The sequence below is a fragment of the Synchytrium microbalum genome (assembly GCF_006535985.1).
Source record: "Synchytrium microbalum strain JEL517 chromosome Unknown SmJEL517_scf0007, whole genome shotgun sequence".
Lineage (NCBI taxonomy): Eukaryota > Fungi > Chytridiomycota > Chytridiomycetes > Synchytriales > Synchytriaceae > Synchytrium > Synchytrium microbalum.
The window spans coordinates 414,515-441,429 of NW_022158356.1; the positions used below are offsets into that span (position 1 = coordinate 414,515).

Consider the following 26,915-nt stretch of genomic DNA (forward strand, 5'->3'; position numbering starts at 1 on the left):
TGTTGTGGATGCTGTTGGGTCGTTCCATAAACCTGTCGCAAATCGATAGACAACAACCACAAGATGATGTTGCACAGTGTGATTTGCTTTGTTTGAATACCATTATATTTCCTTAGATATTGTTTTATAATGAGGCCTTGTTTTGTAAACATTATTTCAATGTCCCAAAAATATCTTTACACACCACACTACGAGTGGCTTTACAATACCACGTGAGGCCTATGAGCCAGCAGCATGATCCCAATAACCAGACAAGCACACCCGACAAGCAGCAATGCAGCAGCGAGTACATACGTCAAGACACGTCGACTAACCCCACATCGACTCAACCCCCTCTTTTCAACACCATAATCATCTCGTAATTGTTGCTGTTGCTCCTGCAGTTGCCGCTGCTCATCACGCAACTGTCTCTGATACTCATCATACTGCTCCATAAAATCATCAGCATGCGGAATCAAATTAACAACACCCATAACATACTGCGACAACTTTTCTAGCGAAATCATCTCCTCCACACCCGACTCCATAAGGTTAAGCGTATCATCGTACCCCACAGCTGAAGGAACCACAACGTCTCTGAATACATGCCTGTCTGGCCTCATAGACGACAACGCCAGCTCCAGCTCTTGAGCCGAAGCAGACGGGCGAAATTTCAGATAGTGTGTCTTCATGACACTTTTGATTAAATCGATACGACAATTGATGGAATGCCATAGTGATGCGATGATGGGCATCAATTCATCGATTTTGGCATCATTCCATACTATTTGGCTATTGGTTTCGTCTATGGATTGTGTACGTGCTGCTGCTGCTGTGCGTCGTGTATCGTCATACTCGGTGTAGAGCGATGCACGGCGGACAAGCGTATCGGTGTCAGTAGACTCGTCTCTGGAAGCTAGTTCCAGCAAAATGTCTAGATCCTTCTTGCCTTCGTTGACAGTGTACACGAGATGCGGCGTCCAGCCTGGAAACATGAGGTCTTTCAGTGTCGTTGATAGTGCGGCCAGTGCATTACGGTAATGGTTCCATGATTGTGGTGATGGACGGCCAGTGGACGACGATGCGGCTGATGCCATCTCGTAATCGTACGACTGGTCGCGGTTATTATTATACGGTACCGTGTTCGAAGAGAGGTTTGATAAGAGACTCACGTCTCGGTTTGGCGCTACTACTCGTGTTGCCTGGAGAGACGATCTGGGTATGTTGGTATTGTCGAATGATGCTTGAGCAGCATTACGAATATTATAGACTGCGGAATCATCGGGTATAGATTGTAGTGGAGATATTGGGACTGTATGGGAGCGGTAATGCGTTTGAGAGTAATGGTAAGTATTGGTATTGTTGTTGTTGCGACTTGCCAACATTGTGTTCACTAGTCCAATATCTGCCATTAGATTTGGTGGTGGAAACAGGAGTGCAGCAGTGGGACTTGGTGGTGGCGCATCTGGAAATGTCTATTGGAAAAACGGGAATGTAAGTTTGACATATCCCAAAACACACGATTGAAACATGATAAAACATCCAGTTCTAGATGACAAAGGTACCCACATCTCGAGTAGGACTAGCATAATAGCGATGAGGCGATGATGGCAAGACTTTTGGTTCAGCATCACGAACCTAATCATATGTTTGACATTAATCAAGCAATACATCTGCAAAAAACACCACAATAACCTTACATTTCTAAAGTAACGAGAATCCAATTCAGCTCCATTCCAGTCATCGTCCTCGTGATCCTGTTGAGTATTCCAACGAGTTTTTAATCGTAGTCCAAGGTCTCGAGAAGTTGTTGCAGCAGCTGCTGCAGCAGCATTAGCTTCAACACGGCGACGAGCATCGATTTCTTCCAGTGCAGATATAGTATTGTTTGCAAAATCGTCTTCAGATTTGTTGCTTGACCCATCACTCAGTATTGACCATAACACGTCAGATGCTGTGGTGTCGACGCGAGCTGGTGAAGCAGAGGAATCACTATAAATAAGAGGAGAAGAATTAATATACTTTGAAATGGATTTTGATTTCTTTGGTATTGTCTTACGGTGCTCTTGTAGTAGCTGTAGCCTTGTTGGCAGGAATTGACTTTGACATCGAAATTGATGATAATTTAATGGCACGGTCGCTCTGTTTGGAGAGGTCCAAAATATGTCTTAATATTAATTTTAATGGTCCAAACTGGTTTCAGCTCTCTCAACTGGTCTCGATTTTAAAGGAAAGATAGATATTGTGTCTTCAAACTGGCGCAGTTTGCAGACCTCGAGTTTGAAAGATATCTTGGGGCAAACACGCAAAGCAGTCCTGGATCTTAGATCAAGATGTAGTGAATTGTATCAGACAATGCACTGTTTTGAAAGTTTGAAGGTGATGAAGCGTGAAACATTTTCTTAGCTACAAAACAAGTCTTGTTTCAAACCTCAGTTTCAAACATACGCCGACTTAAATGTAACGCGACTTTTGATGATAATATAAGTGCAGCCTCTATTTGAACATGTTTGTTGACTTACAGCTATCTACTTTGTTGACTACACTGTTTTTACGCTTTGGTACGTTTGTTGGTTGAAGAGGAGGAAGACCCGACAGAGTACTCTTCGTCCGAGTCTTCTGACTCGTCGCTCTTTGAAGAGCGAGCAGCACGATTTCTCTTTCGGGTTACATGAGAAGCACCTGCCAACCCGTTGGCAGGTCTAGCTCGGTGATGCAATTTATAAAACAGACCACATGCGTTCTGTGAAATGTATTTAAGGGAGGTCAGTTAAGGGATACCTTGAACGTCTGATATAATCAAGATTGAGCAACTTACACATAACGGTTTCCCTTGGTCATTCTTTCTCCAAAGTGGTGTACTGAGCGTCTCACAGTTACTGCACTTGGTAGCAGGAGCATCTACCACAGGGGCTGTTACGGCGCTCTTAACCAACGTCTGAGGCCTATGTCTCCCATGTAGTTTGAGACTAAATGACGAAGAAAAATGTCAATTTCCTGTCCAAAAGTATCGAAAAATCATACAATGTCACGTACTATAAACCACAAGCATTACAAAGAAGCTCATCATGAACCGACCGTCGCCAAAAAGGCGTACTTGTTATGAGACAATTCTTGCAAATCATCTTTCTAGGGGTATCAACCGTATCAATTGCAGACGGGGTAGCCGAGAATGGAGCTGTAGGTGGTGCAAAGTACTCTTCAGCTACTACAGAATCTCCTAGTGGTTCTCGATCGTCTTCAGACGGAGATACGGAGGCTCTACTTGGTGATGGCGATGATTCACTGGAAGCCGGAGATGCGACAACCGCAGTTTTTCTCGATACTCTTCGTGAGGCTCTTTGACGAGGTACTGTATGAGGAGGCGATGCAGGGCTGGAGTGCTGTTCCTTCTTGAGTGGGACGGGTAGAGATGATGGTTCATTTTGTGATTTGGCTTCCTGGACATGGACGCATGGTTCCTGTTTGACTACTGGTGCTGCTGTTGCTGATTCGGGCATTATCAAGGCTTGTGCCAAACTTGATGCCTTTGACGGTTCGGGTACTGCTGCTATATTTGGTCTACTAATACTTGGAATCTGAGGTCGTTGTGGTTGCTGTGGTAGTTGAGGGGCGACTGGTAAAGTCACCATTGGCTTCCATGCATCCAGTATCGAGTTTCCGTATGGCATCTGCGAGTACGTCTGCTCGGGAGTAAAGAGATGCTCCAGACCACCCCAAGACGGCAGTTGTGGTGGAAAGTTGTAGTCTTGTTGCTGCAGTGTCGGGCCGTTGTCAAACATCAGATCTTCTAAATCTATGTACGAGCTACTACTGCTACGACGAGATTTAGAAAACATAATGTCAGCTTGTTAAAAGAGTTTCAAAAAGCATCGGTTTGAAAACTCATTTGAAATTTAGGCAGAACCTTACCTGGCAAGGTTTTGGAAATCGTACATGGTTGGTACAGTTTGGGTCAGTTCTGGATTGATCTGCGATGCAAACCATTGATCTTGCACTAGAGTCGACTCTGAGTAACTTTTCTGGTGAGGAACGGCGTGTTGTTGTGGTGGTTGTTGTGTAGCATTATAAACGTTGGGAAGTGAGCTAGCCAATGAGCTAGTACTCAAGGTCTTTGCAGAATAATCCATGCGATCCAAAGAAGTGGCACTAACACGTCGTAGACTCCAGCGTCTTCGGGGAGTGGAGTTTTCTTGATTGATCTGCATTACAAACAGAGCCAAAGGTTCAGCAACGTGAGGTAGTAAAACGCATACAGCGATTGGATCGTCTTTAACGTACCGAAGATATCAGTTTCCAGCTCTCTGCCAAGTCGTCGACACTGTACGTTTTGCCAAGAGTAGTTGCTGAATCACCAGCAAAGGTTCGAGAGGCGGACATTTTGGATTTTGAAGGTTATGTATAGTATATGGTTTAGCGGTGGGCTCCAAAGTCAAAATTGCAGTTACAACAGTGTGCTGTCTCCCAAGTTGTCACTATTATTTGATAAGAGGAAGTTTTTGTTGGGCTGAATTCGCTGTGTTGTCAGCAAGGAAGGATTATTTCTGCTGAACCGAAAAAACGTAAGCTCACCACAACGAGTGTAATTATAGGCAAAAGGCTATTACGCCTCCTACCTAAAAAGTGCTGAGGAGCAGATCATCGTCTTATCGTCTTCATTCTTCTCACACCGCCGTTCGCGTTTCTTTTGGTTCGCCGGCGTTCTAGTGGTTTTCAAACCAAAATCCGTTGACGAAGCAGAAGCAGAAGACGTCTAGGATGTTAATACTTGGGAGTGTATCACTATAACTTTGATTCTGTCCCTTCTCCAACTTCAGAGACCTTCAAAAAGTTTGTAGAGTCGCTGCAAACAAGCGAGAGGGAGTATTTTCGATCTCCTTCACCAGATGGATCTTCATTCTCCGGCGAAGGTGATAGTTATTTATTATGTATGCAATGCATTATTACATTTTATTCCAATTCGTCTTCATGAGCTTCTATACCATTATTGAAACAATCCCTTCGTCTTGCAGGCGCTATTATTGAGCAAAGATTTGGACACAGTAATCCTGACAAGGAACGGTTTGTTTTGCCCGGACCAGCTCACCTGCTTCTCTTGAGCACTCGAATTCTTGAACCTTTGCTGCACAGGCTTCGTTATATCTGGAGGGGACCAACCTGCATTCATGCTCCAATTTCATTTGTTCTGTCGAGAATATACCATAGGTTTGACGACGGTTTTTGCGAGTTGGTTCACGTGTAACTCGTTTTAATGGATTATTGTTTACAGTACAATCAGTATCTCTGCTCTTGCGTTTAATTGCGAGGTTTCTACTTGGAGATGTATCGGAATCATAGTCAATATTAGTACTAGCAGCAGAAGGAAATTTGGCTGAGTCATATGCATCACATCCAATGGGTTCAGCCTTCGCTTTACCCTTCGTACAAATTGAATCGTGGTAGCTTCTTGATCTCCAGGGATATCACACCGCGTAGTGGGCATTACGAGACCATGTTCGAGATTGTCCATGTCCAATGTACCTCCTTCGATAAAAGATTTGTCAAGCTGTACCTTTGTAGCTGCAGTATCTCTATGGCAATAGCTCCAATTGTCATGATTTTTGCATATGTAGCGTAACAGCAAAATTGCTGGCGTTGCCGCGGCTCAACCCTGAAATAGGACCACGATCCAAACAAGAATGAAATGGATATTGAAATCTCGATGGAGACTTTCACGTGGGGATGCATCTGAGTCCAGCCGCAGTCAGTTTCTGCCATCTTGTGATGGGGTTGAGGGCCCCATCAGAGTAGGTAAAGGTATTTAACGTCCGTAGTCACTTTTCCTGGCCTTTTCTAGTGCCAATCGTTATAATGGTCCAGCGCGTCGGTCTAAACAGCTGCTGCCAATGTAACGCGTTAGTGAACGTGTCATAGATGTATATCCAATTAGTTGATTTTTGAAATATATCAATCATCAATTGTTACAATTCCTTGGTTGCTGGATTGCATTCCACCACAACACGAGTCTTTACGAGTTTCAAACGTTTCAAGTCAACATGTCAAAACTGTCATCGTTTTTGAACGTTCTAAGTGACTGACAACTTTTTCCTGAGACGTCACAGATTGATGCAAGTGCATGCAATGCATCTTTGAATCATTCCGTTGATTGCTTGATTACTCACCTTCTGTCTCGAACGTTGAATAGATCTGTCACAAACTTCGAAAACCGATGATGACAATGAACCCCATGAATTCCAATGGGATGCTGCCAAAGGCCAAAGATTTTACTTCCTTTCTCAGCAAGGAGAGCTCTGGGCGTGAACGATCTGGTGGGTCTGGCTTCTCTCTAGAAGATCTGTTTAAAAAACGGATTTGGTTCAGTATTAACTCAACTCATCTTAACTAGGACTGAAATCATATATACAATACACTCGACGTGATGGAATGCGCTCACTGGGTGGTGGATTACCTCATCCAAGTCTGTTCTCATTTGGTAAGCGAGGCAACCTCGTCAAAACGTGCAGTGACGAACTGAAGCCAATATAATAACAGGATTGAATCTACATTTTTCTGCATTTTCAAACTGCCACACTATGACATGCAAAGCTTTGCAGCAACGTCTAACCTCGAATCACACCACCTTGAATTGTAGCCAGTGTGGACGTGGCAGTCACTGATTATACTCCCCCTGCACCAGTCAATGGAGCTAAACTGAGTAAAGCTGCTGAATCCAATAGCAAACAGCTACCATTACCGTTATCTTCCGGGCCATCTCAAAAACCAAAACCCACGAAAAACATTCACATACCACTCTTTCCTGATTTAAAAGCCAGCATCACGTTAGCAGAATCTCTGCAATATGGCCAGGGTCAAGGCTCACAGAAGTTAATCAATATCCTACACGATACAGTCCAGCATACCCACAAACCCAAGTACTCGGACTTCAATATTATCGTAACAGCTGGCAACACGGATGCGATGGACAAGTCGTTGCGTCTCTTATGTGAGCGTGGTGACGCTGTCCTGGTCGAAGAATGGTCATATCCGAGCGCCATGGAACAAATGAGACCAATGGGCGTCCAACTCGTACCGGTCAAGGTCGATTCAGAAGGAATGGTGCCAGAGGATCTCATCCGTGCCACAAACGAATACAGAATGGCAAACTCGGAATTAAGATTGAATATTGTGTATTGTGTGCCTACTGGTCAAAATCCTCTTGGTACCAACATGTCGATTGAGAGACGTCAGGCGTTTTATAATGCTTGTCAGCAGTTGGATTTGATTATTTTAGAGGATGATCCTTATTGTGAGTGTAGACAAGAATCGTTTACGCTGCAAATGTGATCCCGAGGGCTGAACCATTCGTATCTGACATGTTTCAACTGTCTGCTAAAGTCATTCTTATCGTAAATGTTTGGGTGTATTTCTGACCTCATTCTTATCATCCCTCTTTAGCGGTGCTGCAACTGCCACCATTCACTGAAGAAGACGCTGACAAGGACTTGGAAGCTTTGGAATCAACATACTCGTATCCTGGAACAACAGGACTGATGCCTAGTCTGTTCTCAATGGATACAGACGGAAGGGTTATCTACATGTACACGTACAGCAAAGTGCTTGCGCCTGTAAGTTGGCGTTTGAGGTACAGACGAAAGAAGTCAGGGTTTCAAACTCGCACAACGTTGTAGGGCTGTCGACTTGGCTACGTTGTACTCAACGCAGGCTTTTACGAACGCTTCACTTGGCTCACTGAGGTGACCACACAGGGCGCTTCTGGCTTCTCACAATCCATCGTAACCGAAATGCTATCCAAGTGGACTCCCAACGATCATTATAATCTCGCCATTAACCTCCAGAAACATTATACCCATAAGAGAAATATTATCGTCAAAGCGGCTATGAAGGCCCTTCACAAATCGGTGACACAGCCTCAACTGGCGAGCTTCGTTGTGCCGACAAGTGGGATGTTTTTATGGATAAAGGTCAACCTGCCAGAATCGTACAAGGCTGGAATCATGAAGCGTATTTTTGATTCACTCATTCAGCAGAACGTCTTGTTGGTATGTTTAAATCTTCCGTTGCAAGCTTGAAAGCAAATATTGAAGATAATTTTCTCCCCCACATTAGGTACCTGGCATGGAATTTTCTCCCTTTGGCAAGAAGGGGAATGAGGATGCTCCATACTTCCGTGCAGCTTTTTGTTTTGCCACTGATGAAGCTTTGGAACAGGCTATGATCACGCTCGGAAAGGTTTTAAAAGATTTTGGTTGTGGACAGTCATAAATTTTAATTTTAGAGAGCCATGAAATGTTGCACTTATAGACTACAATCTCGCACTATATATCTTAATAGAGTTTTTACACCAAGTAACAAAATCGGTTGGATGATGATGTTTTGTCTTGCTACAGAACACGACTATTACACTACAATTTATGAAGTACAGCAGCTTTACCACACCCAAACTCTCTCAACACGATAGCAAATATCTCCATAGCCTCCGTCAACGCCTGTTTCGAAGCCATACTAAACGATGCCCTAAGATACGGAGTCTCCAACGACCCAGGCTGCCTCTCAGCATCAAAAGCGTCCCCCGGAATCATCAACACATTAGCCTCCAACATCTTGTCAAATATCTGCTTCATGATTCCGTGTTGTCGTTGCAAGGCCGGTGGCAGGTTGACTTTAAACCATACAAACATCCCAGATGTGGGGATTGCGAAGTCCGATAGGTGGTTTGGCGTAAGGTATTTGATTGCCGCGTGCATTAGCACGTTACGTTGTTCGGCATAGTATTTTTGTAGGATTTGGATGTGCGTTTCGAGGCCACTGAGTGTCCATGTGTGAAGGAGTTGGGATACGAGGGCTTGGGAGAAGCCAGCAGGCTGGAGTTGAGGGATTTTATGGTCAGATTTGTAATGTTGAAGGAAGGTGCAAGGTAGACTTACTGTACCGGCCAATTCAATAACCGTAATCATCCTGTCGATAAATAAGGGGTTTGCAATGACATAGCCAAGTCGCAGTCCGGGTGCAATTAGCTTTGAGAAGGTATACATCTAAGAAAGTCGTGTTGGTGAGCTCCACTGTTTCAAGAGAGCAAAAAAATACCGAGATAGTACATACATATATCACTCTACCGTCAGTATCCAAAGTGACAATCGGTGGTATAAGACCAGACATCCCAGGATACTGCTCTTGCGGCAGCGTAAGGTTGTTTGGATCATACGGAGGGAATTGCATCGGTGCATATGGATCTAAAAAATTCCAATGTTTTACCAAATTTTACCAAAGTACGAGCTGACCAAAAACAGAATTCAATACCATCTTCAAGAATAACCAAATCCAATTCCTGAGCAACCGCATAAATGTCCTTTCGCCGTTGCAACGACATTAATGTGCCTGTCGGATTGCCTCCTGTTGGCACTACATAGACAAGTCGGCACACATTGCCTGCTGCTCGTTGCTCTAAACAGACTCTACGCCAAAACATCAGTCGAAAGATGTACAAGATGAAACCAATCATGGCTAGACGTACTTGCGTAAAGATTTCGGACACATTCCTTCCCCATCAGATTCAACAATCGCCGGTTTCCCATCGAATGGAGCCATTTGTCGAAGCAACGGCGTCCACGTATACTTTTCCATCAGTACGTAATCGCCCTGGTTTAGCAGCATTCGACAACAGGTATCCGCAGCGTGCACGTTTCCTAACACAAAAGTTCTCAGTCGGCGTGGTTGCTGTTTGCGATCATAACGTTTCTCACCACAAGCTATATAAAGCAACTGTTAGCATGAATACTGAATTATTTGAGTTTTTTAATAGTTCTTACATAGATACGCATCCCAGTTCGAATACAATGGTGGGTTGTAAGTTTGGATCATGTCCTTCACTTGAGTTAACAGTCTTGCGATTCCTTCCGCGTCAGCATACTATCAAATTAGCGCTTTAAGAGAATACTTTGTCACTTGGGTAAGCGTATTCCACATACCTGCATCATAGGAACGAGAGAAACAGCCTCACTTATGGGATTCGCTGGCACAGAAACTGATATAGGCGGAGATGACGGTTTTGATGGATCCGTTACTGAAAAACGAATTGTATATTCAGTATTCTGTGCTTCAGCATTGATCTGCAACAGGATACATACTCCTGCTATCGATTGACAAGAATGGGAACAATCCTGGTGATGGAAGACCTAAAACACGAATTGTCAGCGTTGAAATGATAAATACATCAAGCATCGTCTCGTCGATTTGATAGAAACCGAACAATGCAACCAAACTCAAATTTCGATGACTGACAAACTTGATGTTGACCAAACTACCACGATTACCGAAACCAGCAAGCTTACCTCCACCAAGCGATCTCATGTTGGGTTTTGCTGCATCGGCATAATAGGCTTTAAGTGTCGATCTTTGTCTCTTTTTCACTTGTTCACTTAAAAAGTGTTGGAAATCACGAGCGACGAGTTTGGATGAGGATGATGAGACCATCTTGTAGACTTGTTTGACTCGTAAGTGAATAATGTGATGCTCCGCTTGCAGTTTCCGATTTATCAATCAGGTCGTAATTCACGAATGCGTCACCGAAAAATGACAAGTAGGGTTTCTAACGAATTTCACAACGACTGGACATATGAGCGTCACCTGATATGCTGGGAGCTATTCAACGAACTTCCGCACGTAAGGATGTACAAACATTACAAACCTAAATAATCTCCTATTCGTTGTTTACATACAAGTTTGCTATAATGAGTTTTTGTTTCTTAAAGACTTGAAAATCCCTCCCCAATTCACATATTTCGCTGACTAAAACAAATCTGGCAAATCATACACGCTCTTCCTCCTCTTCCCGTATCTTCACCTTCCCATCCTCGATATACGCATTCTCCGTCTTGACCTCCAACCCAGCCTTCTCAAGTTCATTCTTCACGGCCTCACCTCTTTCTCCACCACCAACAGGAATCCATATACAAGAATCAATATCAGGCTGGGCAAGCCAGTTCTGGATTCGTCGTTCGGCATCAACTGCTTGTTTCAGTTCTTCATCGGATATAGCAGGACTTTTTTCAGGGCTACTAGTTATTTCTGGCGAGCTGGCTTCTGGTGAATGAAGGGTTGGAGATTCACTAGCTATTGCAGTGCTGGTAACACTGTTGCCGCTGCCACGTATTCGTGGTAAGGGATTGGCATGAGGGAGGGGGAATAGTTTCTTCAATGACGAGTGCGCCAGCGCAGTATTGACCAATACCTAAATAGAACATACATAGTCAGCTCCGGTAAAGTCAAAGAGATTGCGAAAAATTAAGATCTCGCTTACGATGACTTCCAGGACTAGAAGAGCGACACCCACTTGTCCTCTCAAAGCTACGCGGGAAAAACATGATCAGCACTGGCTAAGGATGTTCTCCTGCTATCAATATTTGGTTTGTATCATTTTCTAGGGGTTTTTGGAAAACTCACAAAACAAGCCAATCATCACGATCTGGTGAATATACAAGCCAACAAAAAGCTGATTCGCTAATATGTTCATCAGTTTGTGCCCTATCTCGGTTGCTGGAGGTGGTGCTAGAGATAATGTGGAAGAAAATGGATGTATTGGTCCATATTTTTGACATCGTTTACAAAACACACAATCTTACCAGCAAAGACGTAAACAAACTTGAAGCAATGAACAATGGTGTAGATTCCAAAGTATAAAGCGACAAAGACGGAAACCAATGGCGCAATGCACATGTATGTAATGCCTATGACTGCCACGAGGGCTGATAAAAAACGGAAAGCAAAGTTAGCCTATGTATAGCTCCATGGAGGATTCGATGATTCGTCTTACCATGATTTGCAAAGAAGACACTTGGTTGAAAGGGCTCTGGCTTTGATGCTTCTTCGACCTCTCTCGCAGTCTTGCTGCTGAAGAGAGGCATCACTTTCCCGATGATCAATCCAAATATATCCAGCAGGTAGCCAGACGGTTCTCCGAATGCTCCTAGTAGTACAAAGTTGACAAAGAAGGTGGAGACTGTCGGAATCGAGGTTGACAGTGATGAGATTACTGATGGTGGATTGTTTACGATGGTGTTGAGGGAGCTAAAGACACTGCTTCCAATAGAAGTCACCAACAGGATGTTGACGACTATGAAAACAAAGTAGCGGACGTTTACTCTTATTTGGATTCGTGATTTTAGGGAATGGCCTTCAATAGTGAGCAACGCTCCCAATATCGTCGGAACTACAAAACAGGTCGTGTCAGTGTAACGCTCCATAAAAGGATACCGTATCTTTCCAACATACTGAGAGAAAAGACAATTGAAACCACAAGTGGAGGCAGTAAACCAGTCAGTAGACCCTTTATGACAGGAGATGCATTCAGTATTGGAGATAGGAATGGCAGTAATTTCGTCAACGTCGGTATATTGGCTATCGAAGCAATGAAGACTGCAAGTATTCCCCATAAAAGAATAAGCACGGCGGTGACACTTTGAGAGGCAAGACGTCTTATCATTATTGTGTAATTTGAAATTTTCAAATTACTCCAGATGATATCTTCCTGGACATTCACGAATCTGTATCGTTTGAAGATATTGGCTCTAAGTGCTACACCTTCGGCGATAGATGCTGCCAACGAGGTTTCAAATAGTAAAGTCGCAGCTGTTATTGGGCTTGGTTCTTTCTCAGGACGCATCTCCTTGAGCAGTTTCTCTATAAGCTTATATTGTTAGCTGCTTTCAATGGATTGAAGAAAATCAGTTTCTTACTCGAGTCATAAGTGAGGGCATCAACCTTTTTGAATCCATCCAGCCATAGCCGTTTCTCTGGCCGTTTCTTGAGCTCTTCATACTCTCCAGACTTTTTATCCTTGACTCCTACAATCATATTTGTTGCTGTATGTTCTATAGCATTACGAAGCTTCTCGACTTTGGATACAGTTTCGAGATTATTCACTACCATGGCTATGGCTGTATACTGTGGACTGAGAATCTTGAAGATCTCAGTTACAGTACTCTGTTTGAATCCCTTGGGTATTCTTACACAGAGAACTGTTCGGTATGCAAGATGTTTGGAAGCCATGATCTTGGAGAACAACTCTTCGGATATGTTCATCAGCACAAAAGCTGCAAAGACAACTAGTGCTGAGAAGATTGTGGAGAAGACCCAAGCCGCCCAGATTGCTTTAGAATCGAGATCCAGATTGGCAATCGTAAGTGTAACGAGTCCAGATACGTTCGGAGCGCTTCCACGGGAGTAAATTGGGATGAGAATGATGGCTCCAAGCAATGCAACTATTGTGAAGACTAACGCAAGAGTTCCTTTGAGAATTGAAAGTGATTTGTGAGATTCTCACGTTTGGTTGAAAGATCAAGATGCTCTACCGTCTGGTAAGCTCGTACTCACGAGTAACATAGATCGTTGACGCCCCTGATGTTGATGATAACCAAGTTAGCGATGTAGGATATGCTAGTGAAGAGGAAGAAGAAAACAATACTCGGAACATACCATCCCAATTTCTTGTTTTCTCAGGATTCTAAAGATCTTGAATCGTTAAATCCCATCAAAATACCATTAAAAGATTCCAAATCACACCTCAAGTGCATCCATTGGTGTGATTCCCAACTTCTTGTTGGGATAGTAAAACTCATCATTCGACTTGAAACGTGATGCAACGATATATCCAGCATAGAAAACAGCTGCAGTAACGAGCGATACAACCTAGTTTCACGTGTTGAGTATGATCAGGTTAGCGATGGAACAGAAATGGCAAGCGGCACTTCATGTATTTATGTTTGGAATGCATGTGTTATACAGCAACATGTCCAGGAACTAGAGCATGGCAATAATGTATCTGATCGAAATAATCGAAAATAAAATTGATAGATCCAGTTATACGTACCAAAGTAGTAACAAATGCGGAAGTTGATACATCGCTATTCGTTTGAGCTGTACTATTCGTATCGCCTATAGAATGGAAGACGCGGATCAATCGAAATTATACATTTGTGATCTTAAACAACAGATATCTTGCCTGAAGACATCGTGATCCACCTTCACCGTTGCCAAGTTTGCGACAAATTCGAATATGTGGGAACGAAGGTCGGATTGAACTTTCCTGAACCCCTGATATTTACGCATATTGTCACGACGCAAATGACCTATTTGAGATATGTGAAGTTTTGCGGCTTTCCGTGGCTTCCGTGGTGCTTTTGACTGTCTCCTCATTAGTCGCTTTACAACATGTCGCTCCCTTCTAAATTGTTTCTATCTATAATTGGGACTGTGTATTTTACAAAAGCAAAGTACTATAGATAACGCTATTCACCGTCAGCTCTGAGTAGTCAGAGCGTGTAGCAGGATGCCAGCTGAAACACTAACGTTCAAGGAATCTACGCGATCCCGATCGCCAACACCAGGAATTATCAAGTGTTCGTCACAGCATTCACTAATACCAGGTCTAGATTCTCAAATTAGAACTGCTCAACATCACAGGAGCTCACAAAGTTCAGCATACCTGATTCCTTCACCTTCAGATCCCAAGACAAGGATCTTTGGTCGATCGTTTACAAGGCGAGTGTCACTAGCCTTAACAGAGATGTGTGTCTTGGAAGATGAGAGATCAGTCCCGTATACATGCCACCCATTTTCCTTGCTTTGTCTGAGAAAGCTACCGAGACCAGAAGTAGAGTGAATTGTCATCATTTCGAGAGCTCCTCCACTGGCTCTCGACACTACAGAACTGAGCGGTGCTGTATCTCGTTCCGTCAAGACTATACAATCAACGCCAAAAAAGTAGGCACTTCGTAAAATGGCTCCCATGTTCTGCGGATCAACCACTTGATCCAAACACAGACAAACAGGCGATAACCCTCTTGACTGATCTGCGAGTAGTATCCTGAATACATCCTTCTTAGAAACGATACCCTCTATATACCATTCAGAGTCCTGCATCACAAAACCGAGGCTTTTTATAGCTGCAGTATGGAATTGGCTGACTTCTAGTACCACTCCTTGATGTGGTCGATCACCAGAGAGTTTGTTCAGCTCGTTCACACTGCATTCTTTTACTTCGACACGTCGTCTTCGAAGATGTTCGGCATAGGGTTTGGCGTCTTTCGTGTCTCTTACGTGCAAGCGATATACTGTTCGATTTTCAGAAATCAAGCAGTTCTGGACCGACGCGTGAGAGTATAGATAGTCTCGTCTATGAGAAAAGTGAATCAGCGTCACGGTTATCAAAACACAGTTTGCAACTCTTGATGTTTAATGACTAGAGCAGACCCCATCAAACGGAACTTACTTGCGAGGAGCTGATGCATAGGTTCGTCTGAATTCCACTATATTTGTAACTTTCTTCGGCCTGTTTGACCGTAAACTGATCGAGCTTACACCTTGCAAACTAGATCAAAAAGTTGACAATTGGTCAATAACATCCACAGACGATGAAACTACAAACAACAGACGAGCAAATCGAAGTCTCTACTCGTACCAAAGTCCTTAATAATCTTACCAGTCTCTTGCAAATCGCAAAGTTTGAACAATACGACACGACATTGCAGCATGAAATTGCACATTTGATGAGCATTTCTGGAAGGGACATGTTCATGCTTGATGTGGCACGACTTGGTGTACATGTGCTATCTGGTGGTGATCTTGGATCACTTAAATCTGAAGAGCTGGCGGACTTGGACGATCAGTCAAGGATCAAGGTCGCAAAGGGCAGGAAAATCATCAACTTTCTGGAAGCTTTGGTCGCTGCTAATGAGAAGACTAGATTGAATCGAAACCACATTGCTCCTCCAGAGGTTGGTTATGTTTCCAAGCTTCAGGTTGATTTCAACACCGTTGCTGACTTCAACAACATAGATGATACCTCTTGTTAAAGAGCTCATTGCACACTATTTACGAATTGGAATGCTCGACGAGGCTTACCTTCGTCTGCAGCCATTCACGGATCTGAATCCGTTCTCGGAAGATGCTGGGATATTGGGTCTAATGGGGCTCATTACTTTCCGGTTGTGGAAGGCACGCTGGGATCGTCGGTTCGACGATGATATTGCTCTTCCAGGTAAGTTAAAAAGATGGGCTTTCTCTAGACGGTATTCGCCAACGCACAACTTCGGTTTTTTTTAAGCCGAACAAGTACAGTACTATAGTGAGGCTATTGTGTTTTTCGAAAAGTCCTTTGCCATTGACACAAAGCGTGTCAACTACATGTCTTGCTTCATCGAGGTATGAATATTACAGCTTTTCATCTCATGACGAAAAAAATCACAAACTAATTCCTCACCATAGATGCTGAAGGCATCGAACCCAAGCCACCCAGACATCCTGCCACTTCTACGATCAGCCCTGCAAGAAGACGAATCCAACATTGGCATTCTCAAGCTCCTTGTCAACCACCACCAACAGATTGGCTCAGATGCTAAACGAGTCGCTCCACTCGTAAAAAAATGGCTCAAAATAGACCCTATGGCAGATGAACCTATACAGCTGCTTTCCAACCTTGTACCGGAATTGGAGAACAGGTTGTCTTATTTAGAAGCACTGGCCATACGAATTGAATACGGTGCTGACGACAAGTGGGTGTGGGCTGCATTGGCTTCTGAGTTGGGTCATAGCATGTATGTGGATTGTTTTAGCTAGTCTGAGATATTGAGTTATAATAACTTGCGTGATCGTTATAGAAATGAAGGAACTTTTGATGACTTTTGGCAAGATCGTCAAAACTGGTGGCCTCGTTATTTGTATTCACTGCCTAAAACACCTGGTGAAATTCGTTATGGTCAGCTGTTTGTTTTCACGTGTATGGCTTGTTCACATTGATTGTTACTAGAAATTGATGTTTTGAAGGGTATCGTAGCCATAATTCTGTTTGGTGAAGAGTATCCGATGCTGAATTGGGTGAGTATACGTTGTTCCAAATACGATTTCGTGTCGCTCAAGACTGATAACAAATCATTTGCATAGCCTCAGCGATGTCATCTCACTTGGCCTGTGGATTCTGATACTGAGGAACTTATGGCTGCTCTCGACATAAGACCTGAACAACTTTTTGGTGATTGAATTTGATATTGATCTGTAAAGCAATTTAGTATAGTCCTGTTTAATGTGTAAATCCAGCACCTAATCAAACAATAATATAAAGCTTCGCAGTACGCAACGGAATGCTTTTACAGTTTTCTTTGTCAGGACGCGAAAGCAAAGAAACAAACATCAAGCCTTCAAACGGTACGTGGCAACGTCTGAAATGGCCGACGTAGTACTCGATGCGTGCATCCTCTTCCTCCAGCCCACAGATCTTGGCAAGTGGATGACAGTTTGTCGATCTTGGAAGGAGTTGATTGAATCTGCCGTAAGCTGTTGTATGCGTCTTAACCAAAAAGTCAGCCCGAGCTCAGCTTTTTTATAAATTAGAACCGTAGATACTGGAGACGTTATGCTCTTCAACGGTGGAAGCACTGGACGTTTAACATCAACGACGAGAACGTCGAACGTGTTTGGTTGCAACAATATGCCAGACGACACAACATTGATAAACAAATTTGTCGATTATTGGACCTAATCGTGACGAAATCGAGGGCTCGCTATGAACGATTCCATGAAATCGCTCGTTATACCGTGGAAGGTGAGTACAGACACTACACTTGCTGCAAGAGATAGTTCGCTAACACTTAATCAACAGCTAGAGACATCCTAGACGCTCCATACCCAGAATCACAAACTCTCAGCCGCATGTTTCTAGTCCCCCGAATCAAGGCACTCAACGAACGAAGCATCGCATTCTCAACCTTATACAAGATCAGTTCAAACCCACACGCCAAGAATCCGTCCGTATCATTGGAGGAAGCCGTCTGCATGTTCTCAAAGGCGTTTACGGGAGGTGCTGATTACGGTGATGTGAAAAGGGAGTTGGATCGTTGGGCTGAATTGTCGAGACCCATTGTGGAGAATATACCAAAGGAATCCAGTATTGCGAGATTGATGGCGTTGAGGCATTATTTGTTTAGTGATGGGCCGTTAAGGCCGGTTGGTGTAAGCTATATCGCTATGTGTGGTGTCATGGTCAACAATGCTCAACTATTTGTTGTTTTTTTAGAGTGAGGACTACTATCAATACAACAATTCATTCATTGACCGTGTATTGAGTGGAAAAAACGGTGGTATACCTATAATGTTAGCTCTGATTTTCCAATCAATTGCTAAACGATTGTGAGTAGACATATCCAGCTCCCTTTTTTACGCCCATGTGTTCTCACAAACACATTTATCGTTCAAAAACAGAGGTCTACAAGTCGACTTGATATCCTTCCCAGGCCATTTCCTTACCCGTCACAAAAACCACTACATTGACGTGTTTGATGGCAAAGTGAGGACGCGCCAAACTATTATCCAAACATTACGAGACTTAGGATACCCAATCGTCCCAGAAGTCATGGATGCATGCAGTGATTTCACGGTTCTTCAACGAGTAAGTGTTTCCAGCATCTTCAACCTTCACCATAATGCTCACATTCGCTCCAACCAGATGATATCAAACTTTTATGAAATAGGACGCCGCTACATCGGCACACCACCACGACCACTTTACACTACAATGTATGTGGTCGGTGCTCTCGGACGCATGTTTCTGGGTGACCGTCAACCCGTCGACGATTTCGAGCTGGCGTTAATCAAGGCCGCACCAGAAGATTCGTATTACTGTACCAAATATTTCGCGTGTCCGAATATGGAGAAGATTTTACGGGTTGCTGATTTGGAGGATTCGTTCAAGGTGCTGCCGAATCCGACATACGGGATTCCGCTGGGGAGTACTGTTAGAGTTAGTGGTGCGGAGAGTGGTGAGGAATATGGTGTTGTTGCCGGTGAGTCTTCCACGATATGAGATTGTTTTGCATGGGGAACGAGTCGCTAACTCAATTTACATAGCACATGTTGCAACACCAATCAACAAGAAATACTACTGTGTAATGACGAATGGACTCGCCGAATCCATACTCGAATCCAACCTAAAAGTCATACCAGCAAATCCAGAAATCTTCAAAGACGTTACAGCACAGCTCGGGATGTATTTCTTTAGGTTTGATGCAAAGACGCAAATGTATATTTCAAATCCTGAAGCTACTGGGCCGAGAGCTATTGATATGGATGAGATGAAGTATTGACATTGGCCAAGTCTGCTCCGAAGACTACTGTAACATAGCTGTAAAGCCCAGTTGATGATGTGTGTAATTAATACAAATTTAATTCTGATACAAAATAAAACAAATCTCATTTCTATATCGGTGCCAAAGTGATTCCAAGGGATGCATCCGGCCTGGTTTGAATCACTATCTACCAATTCAATTATTTCAGCTTCCATATCAATAAAAAACCATCAGCCCTGTCATTGTATGCATGCCTTACGAGTCACACTTCTCCCTCTAAGCACCCCCAGCGAATCCACGCATACTCATAAGCGGCATCATGAGCATGTTCTGAATTCCCACTACTCGTATTCCTATGCTCTTCCACGCCGCCTGTTGTATTCCGCGCTCCCCTAGGAGCTTCCTCATCTCATGCTCGTAAGGTAAGGATCGACTGCAATCGGTTTTGCAACACGTCCCGTCGTCCTCTCAGTAAACACGACACGAACAGTTCTGTGAAATCAATGGCAATAAGTAGATGCTGAGTGCTTCCTGGACAGAGTAGCCGAATGGTGGTGTTTATGTTACTGTTGTCCTTCCATCACCCAGCAGTCCAGAATACACGAGACAGAATACATAATTGCACACAGCATTACCAGGGCTGTTGCCGGTAGCTCTAGCATTGAGTCCAAGATGCAGATAAATTCGTCGGTAGCAAAATTCCATATAATTTCCGATGTATTCCATGTGGCACATTGGCCGAGAGCAGGAAATGCTGATGCGATGAAAATCCTGAAAAATAAATCTCATCACAAAGACTCTGTAAAATCAAATTCAAATCAAAGCAGCGATTCAAGTGATGCCAATGTTAGTGTAATTAATGCAAATCAATCTCGATACAAAATAATACAAACTGTACTCTATATCGGTGTAATGTGGTCTTTGAATTGCGATCCGTCCAGTGAGAAACTGCGTGATGACAGCGTCCGCGACGTAAGCCATGTTGTTCCATCACCTAATAAAAGAAAGTTGTCAAACGATTACACAAAAACGAAAAGAGATGAAAAAAATATGTAGAAACAACTGTTTTGCGACTAACCTAACGGCGGCACCCGCATAGGCAGCAAAATAGTCCACCACTTGTACTTTTTACCAATGTTGAAGAATATGGCAAAGTTACGCCGTCTCCCGAGATCGTATTCGTTGATGAAGACCTATGCGAATAAAAGGGCTCAACTCTGCTGTATGCATAACTTAAAGTTCAATATGATCTTACCTCTCCACGAGCTCTAGCAACTTTATTCAGGTACTGATTCTCATAAAACTCGATTGTAGTTTGTGCTACAAGGGGTAAAGATCCATGTCAGAGCTGCATTAATATTACTCAATTCATACGACCTCACCAGTAAGTATGAGGAAGGTGTGAAACGACACCAACAGAGCCAGCGCAATACTAATGGTTCCAGCCAACAAGAACGAAAACAGGAACATCACTGCCCAATTCGCTGACGGCCACGGTATCTACAAGAGAAGAATGAAGTGAGGAAGCCAAACCAAAAAAACCCAAATACATTCTGCCATGATGCACTTACTGATTCATGCTTGACAAACGCTGCCCAGAACAGATTAAATCCACTAATGAAATAGTAGACTGCTGCAAACAGCAGGTAGCACATAAATAGGTAGAAATACCGATGGTTGAAGTGGCCGACTATTTGATTGTTGGTGAAAAAAAGGAATCAACTTCCGTCGTGGGATTGCAAGCGATGGCATTAACTTTCAACATTCATACCACATCTAAAAACATGGACAAGTTAGCGGGGCATCCAAAATCGGGGCGATACAATCAAATCGTACCTTCCAACCCACTACAGCAACCAAGTCAAGAACAATTCCAAGTCAGGTTAGAAACAATTCGACTCTGCAGTCAGCAATGGCGCTGTGTGCTTACCGGACAGTGGTGATCTAGCCTCTTCACACATCTAAGGGCAACCAAAAAAAGCGGATTTAGAGCGTGTTGGAAGACGTTGCCCATTCCACGTTGAACTCACTTTTTACAGATACTACAGTGATGCGTCCTCTCTGGTTTAGGGCCATTACCTAACATTTTAGATCTATCAGCTTCCGTTTCTTTACGTAGCAAAAAAGCCCTCATCTACAGCAACGTACACTTTTTACAAGTTCTCATACTCCTCTCTCCCTCCCCAGCCGATCCATTCGTACTCATAAGCGGCTCCATGAGTATCGTATGCTCTGAATTCCCATTACTCGTATTCCTATGCTCGTCCTCATGGTCATGCTCATGAGGAATGCGACTCTCCAACTGTTTCCTCAGCACATCCGTCCCTCCCGCATCTGTAAACACGACACAGGCATAGTTCTGTGCTATGAGAAGCAGCACATAGATACTGAGCGCGATCTGGAAGTAGTAGCTGAATGGCAGACTCTGATTGTCCTGATTTATAACTTTTGCACCATCGTCCAATTTAGTCAAGAAGCCGTATTCCCATGGCAGCAGCACGAGATAGAATACATAAGCACAGAGCGTTACGAGTGCTGTTGCTGACACTACTAGTATGGGGCCTAGGATCCATATGAAGCAGTCACCAGCAAACTCCAGGCAGGTGCCAATCTTGTTCCATGAGGAAGCTGCCAGGATCTTCTGATACAGATGATGAGGAAATAGGTTAGGAATGTAAATCAAATTGTGTATAATGTGGCGAGAAGCTTATTGACAAACCATTGCGTGAAGCCTTGCAAGTCGCTTGTAAAGTTTTTGTGGAGAAATCGAAAGTTGAAGGAAAGCTGAAATTGTGCGGTGATTCGACGCGAAAGGGAGGGCATTCAACGCGATTTAGATACTAGATTTACATGTATTAGTACATATGTTGCTCATCTAAGCTCTACAGAGTACTGCTGTACAAGCTTCTGTCTTATTATTTCGTGAATAGAATCACACTCTTCATTTGTCAATGTCCTATGTGAGACTGCATAATTAGCTACTATCCTGAGTATACATCACGTTGAAACTCTTACCGATCCAGTGATCGATAGTTGATTCGATAGCAATGACTTGTCCGCTTTGTTTTCGGATGTTGGAAGGAATCAATCTATGTCACAGCAAAAAACTTGGTTCAGACCGGATTCGAATGTGTTTAGCGACACCGCCACTACCAAACAACACACATACCAGCGTAACATCCTCAACCAAATCACCACCAGCATCCCTCACAATCTCCATCACCTCGTTCTGAGGAACCTCTTGAGATCCCATCCAAAACGAAACATCTTTATAGCACGCTGGATATCGTGATATTGGCACGTATTTAGGTAGTGGTTTTCCAGGTATCACACGTTTGAATTGATCAGTGACGCGTGGATCTTGACTCCAAAAGAGACGAATGTCAGGAATGTTGAAGAGTGGCATGGCGATTCGCTCGAGACCTAGGCCAAATGCCCATCCTACTTTGTCAGAGTTGCCTTGTTTGGGGGAGAGTGTTGGGTGAGAAATGGTTGATTTAACCCAAAAAAAAAACTCCTGAAAGATAACGCTGATGGAACGATGCACTTTCTTCGTTCGTTAAGCCAAAGACTGTCTGATGTGCTTCATCTGAAAATGTCATGCTCATTGCGAAAGAAAAAAAGCAAAGCTTGCAGTATAACAGGAGAAGTATGCGCCGCTCACACATCTCCATCTCATCACACAAGACATTACCCCATTCACCACACTTGAGTTGTCCACTCTTGGGTACAAACCCACTCCTTCCAAATGATCAAATTGCTTGTACTCGTACCTGATCTATTCACAATCTCCTGCCTCGTAACCCCACATCCAAATACCTCCAGCCATTTCCCCTGATACAGCACCTCCATCTCCCAGCTCGGAGACGTGAATGGGAAGTACGCTTCAATCCACCGCACCTGTAACGTCTGTCCATCCAATTCATGTCTAAACAATTCAATAAACAGGGATTCAAGACTCTTTTTCAAATGCATGGCCAGCAGTTCCGATTCTCGAGCTGTATGGTGACCTTGTTGGATTGGGTTTGTTGGTCCAATAGTCGTGTCGTCTACAAACGTAGCGATGGTGCGTCCTTTCGAGTCTACGAGTGTTGGGTTTGGCATGCTTTTAGAAATCTCAGACTCGAGATTATCTCGTGAGAATATACGAAGCGATTCCATCTGATGGAATATCGGGTAGTGCGATATGTTGATCTCGTCACGTCTGTATACATCTGCACTCAACAAGTACTTGTCTGCTTGCTTTGACGACAGGACTTCTAATTGATGGTTTGATGTATGTGTCCGCAGTATATTGTCCTTGTTTATGTAATACGTGTCTGTGGGACCTTTAGATGGATGATCTGTCGGAAACAACAGGTCGTCAAAGTTTTTCACAAGGGTTGTTACAGGGGTGAAGGAGTCCATTACGTGGAAGTCGTTAAAGTGGGATTCTATGCGTTTCTTTAGGATGTTGAGTGGATTGTGCGGTTGTCGGTGTATTTGGCGAGGGATTTTGGATAGCAGGGTTGGAGTTATGTTTGTGACTCCATCTGGTTGGTACTTTTGACCATAGATTTCGATTGTTTCCGTAGCTGTGGATGTAAAATACATGAGTTGGAGTGATATAGGCGAGTGGTTGGCGATGCAAAACGAGCTCTAATGTAACTATTGTGTACCTTTTGTTCGAGCTTGTATTCGAAGATACAGAGCTTGACCTATAGTGAATATATTAGTTTCTTTTATATTCTAAGTAGCTCTAGACAATGATCTCCAGAATAAAATAAAGCTCACTGCGATAGCTTTACAAAGCTTTGAAGTTGCATCAAATGTTGCCTCAAACACGTCCAACCTCATCCCACAACAGGTTTAAGATGCACAGTTACCGTTTTTTCATCAATGAAAGCTGATGAATTTTTGCTCCTTCCAGCCTCAAACAGCCTCATCACCACAGAACACCACACATTCATTCTCAAATACAAAAGTCACCTTAACACCAAAACTTACGCGTTCCATACCCAGACACGTGTCTCACACACGTACAATTAGCAAGCATAATACACGCCTTCCCCTCCCTTTCGATCCAGACTCTCTCCTTCCTAAAATTTGTATTGACACGCTAAAACAAAAAAAAATCAACTCATCCGAACAGACATCAACATATACCCAAATAATAATGCAAAGAATCGCACAACGAGCAGCCCTGGTGTCATCCCGACGAGCACCATGCCAATCTGTAATAATATCACAGACATCTGCTATGCAATGGAGCTCATTGAGCGTCAGTCAACGACGATGGCAGACAACTGAAAAACAATGGCAGACAACTGAAAAACAATCGACGGAGGAGACTACTACTACTGCTGCTAGCAAGGAGGCTGCTCCGGCTACGGAGGAAGAAAAGTTTAAGGCGGATTTGGTCAAGAAGGATAAGCAGATTGCTGAATTACAGGTGTGTAAAGACATCAAAGTGTTGGGAGTTTGCATCGCGTTTAAGATGCATTGTCTGGATATTTCATGTCGTTTGGCTCGTATCATTCGAATCTCTGACCTCGCAACGAATGTACATATATCTAACATCATCTGTCTTTTCACCCAGGATGCATTCAGACGCTCACTCGCAGAACAAGAAAACCTGCGCCAACGCACCCGCAAAGAAGTAGAGTCCGCATCAGTCTACAGCATCCAGAAATTCGCCAAAGATATACTGGAAACCGTCGACGTCCTCGGCATGGCTCTCAACGCAGTCCCCGCATCAGAACGTACCGAATTCTCAGGTGTAAAGCCATTCAAAGACTTGTATTCCGGTATATCCATGACAAGGATTGAGCTGCTAAAGACATTGAAGAGACATGGGGTGGAAAGCTTTGGTGCGGTTGGGGATGTGTTTGATCCAAATATTCATCAGGCGCTCTTCCAGGTGCCTGCGCCAGATAAGGAGGCTGGCACGGTTGTGAGTGTGCAGAAGGAAGGGTTTATGATTAAAGACCGAGTCCTGAGGCCAGCCCAAGTCGGGGTCAGTAAAGAGTAGAAGACACAGTCAAGTAGATATAATATATTCCCCAATTTTGTTGTTTGCATCTTGGCCTTGTGCTGCATAAGAAAATAGAATGTCTCCTGCACTCAGTATAACAAGTGTGTGAAAGTTTATGCTATCTATATGTTCATATTACAAATGCGCTTACAGGTAATAATGCTATATACGTGCTATATGCTCTTATTCTCATGTACTTGACGTCGATTGAGACGTGGTGGGCCTTGATTGTCTCAAGAGATTTGATAACAGATTATCTGCTTCTTTGACCTAACAAAGAACAAAAAAGCTGAAGTTACAGACACAAGATTCCCGTCTAGTCGGCGAATTAGCAGATCATACGATACCTTGGATAAGACATCACTTGATGCGATTCTCGACGTTGTGGGTGAACTCTTGCTTCCTGAGCTCAGCAAGGAATCCAACGTAACCTGCCATCCTGTTTTGCCCGTGTAGCCTTTCGATATCCATGGACAGAATGATCTAAAATCAGCATGGTTAGTCGCGTGCCAAAAAAATTCATTTTATACATGCACTATGTCTCGCAAACATGTACCGATGCTGAGACAAGACATCAAACGATTCAGCATCATCCTCAACATCATCAATCTTGACTCGTTTAGTCCTAGGTGCAGAACTAGTACTACCAGGCACGACAGATTCAAAGTTCCATAGTCCTGCACTCCTCATACACAACAAGCATTTAGCGAATCGTAGACCTCCTTGCTCCTCGGCTAGCCATCCATATAGTGATAGCGTTATACACGACTTTTCTACGTCTAATATCGTCGAAGTGGTTGTCGTTGTAGTATGATTGTGTATTTGGGCGATGGTGTCTTGATCAAGTGAACAAGCAGTTTGTGGGATGCTGGAGGGTGGTAGAGCCACAAAACTCTTGAATCGGTTTTGGAAGGCACTTCGTGTGCTAGATGATGACTTTAAAGGGAAACGGTACAAAGACTCTAGGGTTGAAAGCACTGTGAGTTGGCCAAAAAAAATAAACGCAGCATACCATCAATAGCAGTCAATCTCCAAATACAAGCACGCCCATGCTGACTCGTTAATTGTTCCACGAATTTAGATGTCATGGCCTTGACTATGATCAGAAATCATCGTGGTGAGCAAAAGCAACAAAACAAGCTCGTAACGTACAAACTGGAAACGAGTTTACCTCCATCGTCATCAAGCAACGTATTGAATGCACATATCAAACGATGCTGGCATTCTGTACATGCTAGAGTATCAGCAGCGTGGTTGATCCATCCATGTCGAGCACAGGTCACAGGTGATAGATCGGTTGGTTTGTTGAACCACGTCAACTCGTAAAGAATTCGTATAAGTTACTCGTTTGAGTAATTTGTAGCAAATACATCAACGTGGAGACATATCTTAAAAGTGGATAAGCGAGCAGCTAGTCCATCATCCGATAATTTGATGATGTCGTTTTCTGTGACATTACCATTCAGTGCGGTTGAAGCTTCGTCCAATTGTCGTTTCGTACGTGTAGACATTGGATTTTAGGCAGTATTCTCTATAGCAAGAGTGTGAGATGTTGGTCAAATTGTCAGGAAAAGCTTGAAATCGTGCTTGTTTGTGCATCGCAGCGAAGAAACAAGGGATTGAATAAGGACTTACGTGATACAGAGGTCAAATTCACGCTGTTCAAGACCGCGTGAATAGGGTAGGTCAAGTTCTGCCTGCCTCTGAAGAATGAAAAGATTGATATTCCTAAACTAGCCTGTAAAACCACGGATCTGCTCTGTGACAAGAATTTCGAAACTTTCTGCATGAACAGAGCCAGAAGAGACCTT

General features: G+C 43.5%; 6 protein-coding genes across 6 annotated transcripts; 2 read left to right on the top strand and 4 right to left on the bottom strand.

Moving 5' to 3' along the window:
• Positions 1-2,530: 2,530 nt before the first annotated feature.
• On the bottom strand, positions 2,531-4,359 carry SmJEL517_g01970 (uncharacterized protein; the record flags this gene model as incomplete). Its single annotated transcript, XM_031167898.1, has 5 exons — positions 2,531-2,722; positions 2,798-2,948; positions 3,016-3,795; positions 3,892-4,181; positions 4,261-4,359. 5 exons carry the CDS (start codon positions 4,357-4,359, stop codon positions 2,531-2,533), a joined length of 1,512 nt encoding a protein of 503 aa, XP_031026160.1.
• A 1,837-nt stretch (positions 4,360-6,196) lies between these two features.
• SmJEL517_g01971 (uncharacterized protein) lies at positions 6,197-8,241 on the top strand (the record flags this gene model as incomplete). Its single annotated transcript, XM_031167899.1, has 6 exons — positions 6,197-6,287; positions 6,365-6,451; positions 6,611-7,264; positions 7,414-7,583; positions 7,647-8,018; positions 8,086-8,241. 6 exons carry the CDS (start codon positions 6,197-6,199, stop codon positions 8,239-8,241), a joined length of 1,530 nt encoding a protein of 509 aa, XP_031026161.1.
• A 2,542-nt stretch (positions 8,242-10,783) lies between these two features.
• Positions 10,784-15,230, bottom strand: SmJEL517_g01972 (uncharacterized protein; the record flags this gene model as incomplete). Its single annotated transcript, XM_031167900.1, has 13 exons — positions 10,784-11,206; positions 11,276-11,322; positions 11,419-11,523; positions 11,598-11,720; positions 11,789-12,184; positions 12,247-12,654; positions 12,711-13,247; positions 13,348-13,371; positions 13,450-13,477; positions 13,537-13,662; positions 13,844-13,908; positions 14,472-15,148; positions 15,226-15,230. The coding sequence occupies 13 exons, from the start codon at positions 15,228-15,230 to the stop codon at positions 10,784-10,786; spliced, it is 2,964 nt and encodes a 987-aa protein (XP_031026162.1).
• A 4,760-nt stretch (positions 15,231-19,990) lies between these two features.
• Positions 19,991-23,684, bottom strand: SmJEL517_g01973 (phenylalanine---tRNA ligase; the record flags this gene model as incomplete). The annotated part of the gene is made up of 14 exons (XM_031167901.1): positions 19,991-20,085; positions 20,170-20,284; positions 20,347-20,411; positions 20,474-20,591; positions 20,663-20,781; positions 20,848-20,867; positions 20,928-20,938; positions 21,022-21,052; positions 21,122-21,170; positions 21,240-21,732; positions 21,978-22,047; positions 22,107-22,180; positions 22,261-22,550; positions 22,865-23,684. The coding sequence occupies 14 exons, from the start codon at positions 23,682-23,684 to the stop codon at positions 19,991-19,993; spliced, it is 2,370 nt and encodes a 789-aa protein (XP_031026163.1).
• A 562-nt stretch (positions 23,685-24,246) lies between these two features.
• Positions 24,247-25,101, top strand: SmJEL517_g01974 (uncharacterized protein; the record flags this gene model as incomplete). The annotated part of the gene is made up of 2 exons (XM_031167902.1): positions 24,247-24,522; positions 24,670-25,101. The coding sequence occupies 2 exons, from the start codon at positions 24,247-24,249 to the stop codon at positions 25,099-25,101; spliced, it is 708 nt and encodes a 235-aa protein (XP_031026156.1).
• A 192-nt stretch (positions 25,102-25,293) lies between these two features.
• On the bottom strand, positions 25,294-26,615 carry SmJEL517_g01975 (uncharacterized protein; the record flags this gene model as incomplete). The annotated part of the gene is made up of 6 exons (XM_031167903.1): positions 25,294-25,374; positions 25,452-25,587; positions 25,661-26,066; positions 26,117-26,200; positions 26,276-26,423; positions 26,475-26,615. The coding sequence occupies 6 exons, from the start codon at positions 26,613-26,615 to the stop codon at positions 25,294-25,296; spliced, it is 996 nt and encodes a 331-aa protein (XP_031026157.1).
• Between the last annotated feature and the right edge of the window lie 300 nt (positions 26,616-26,915).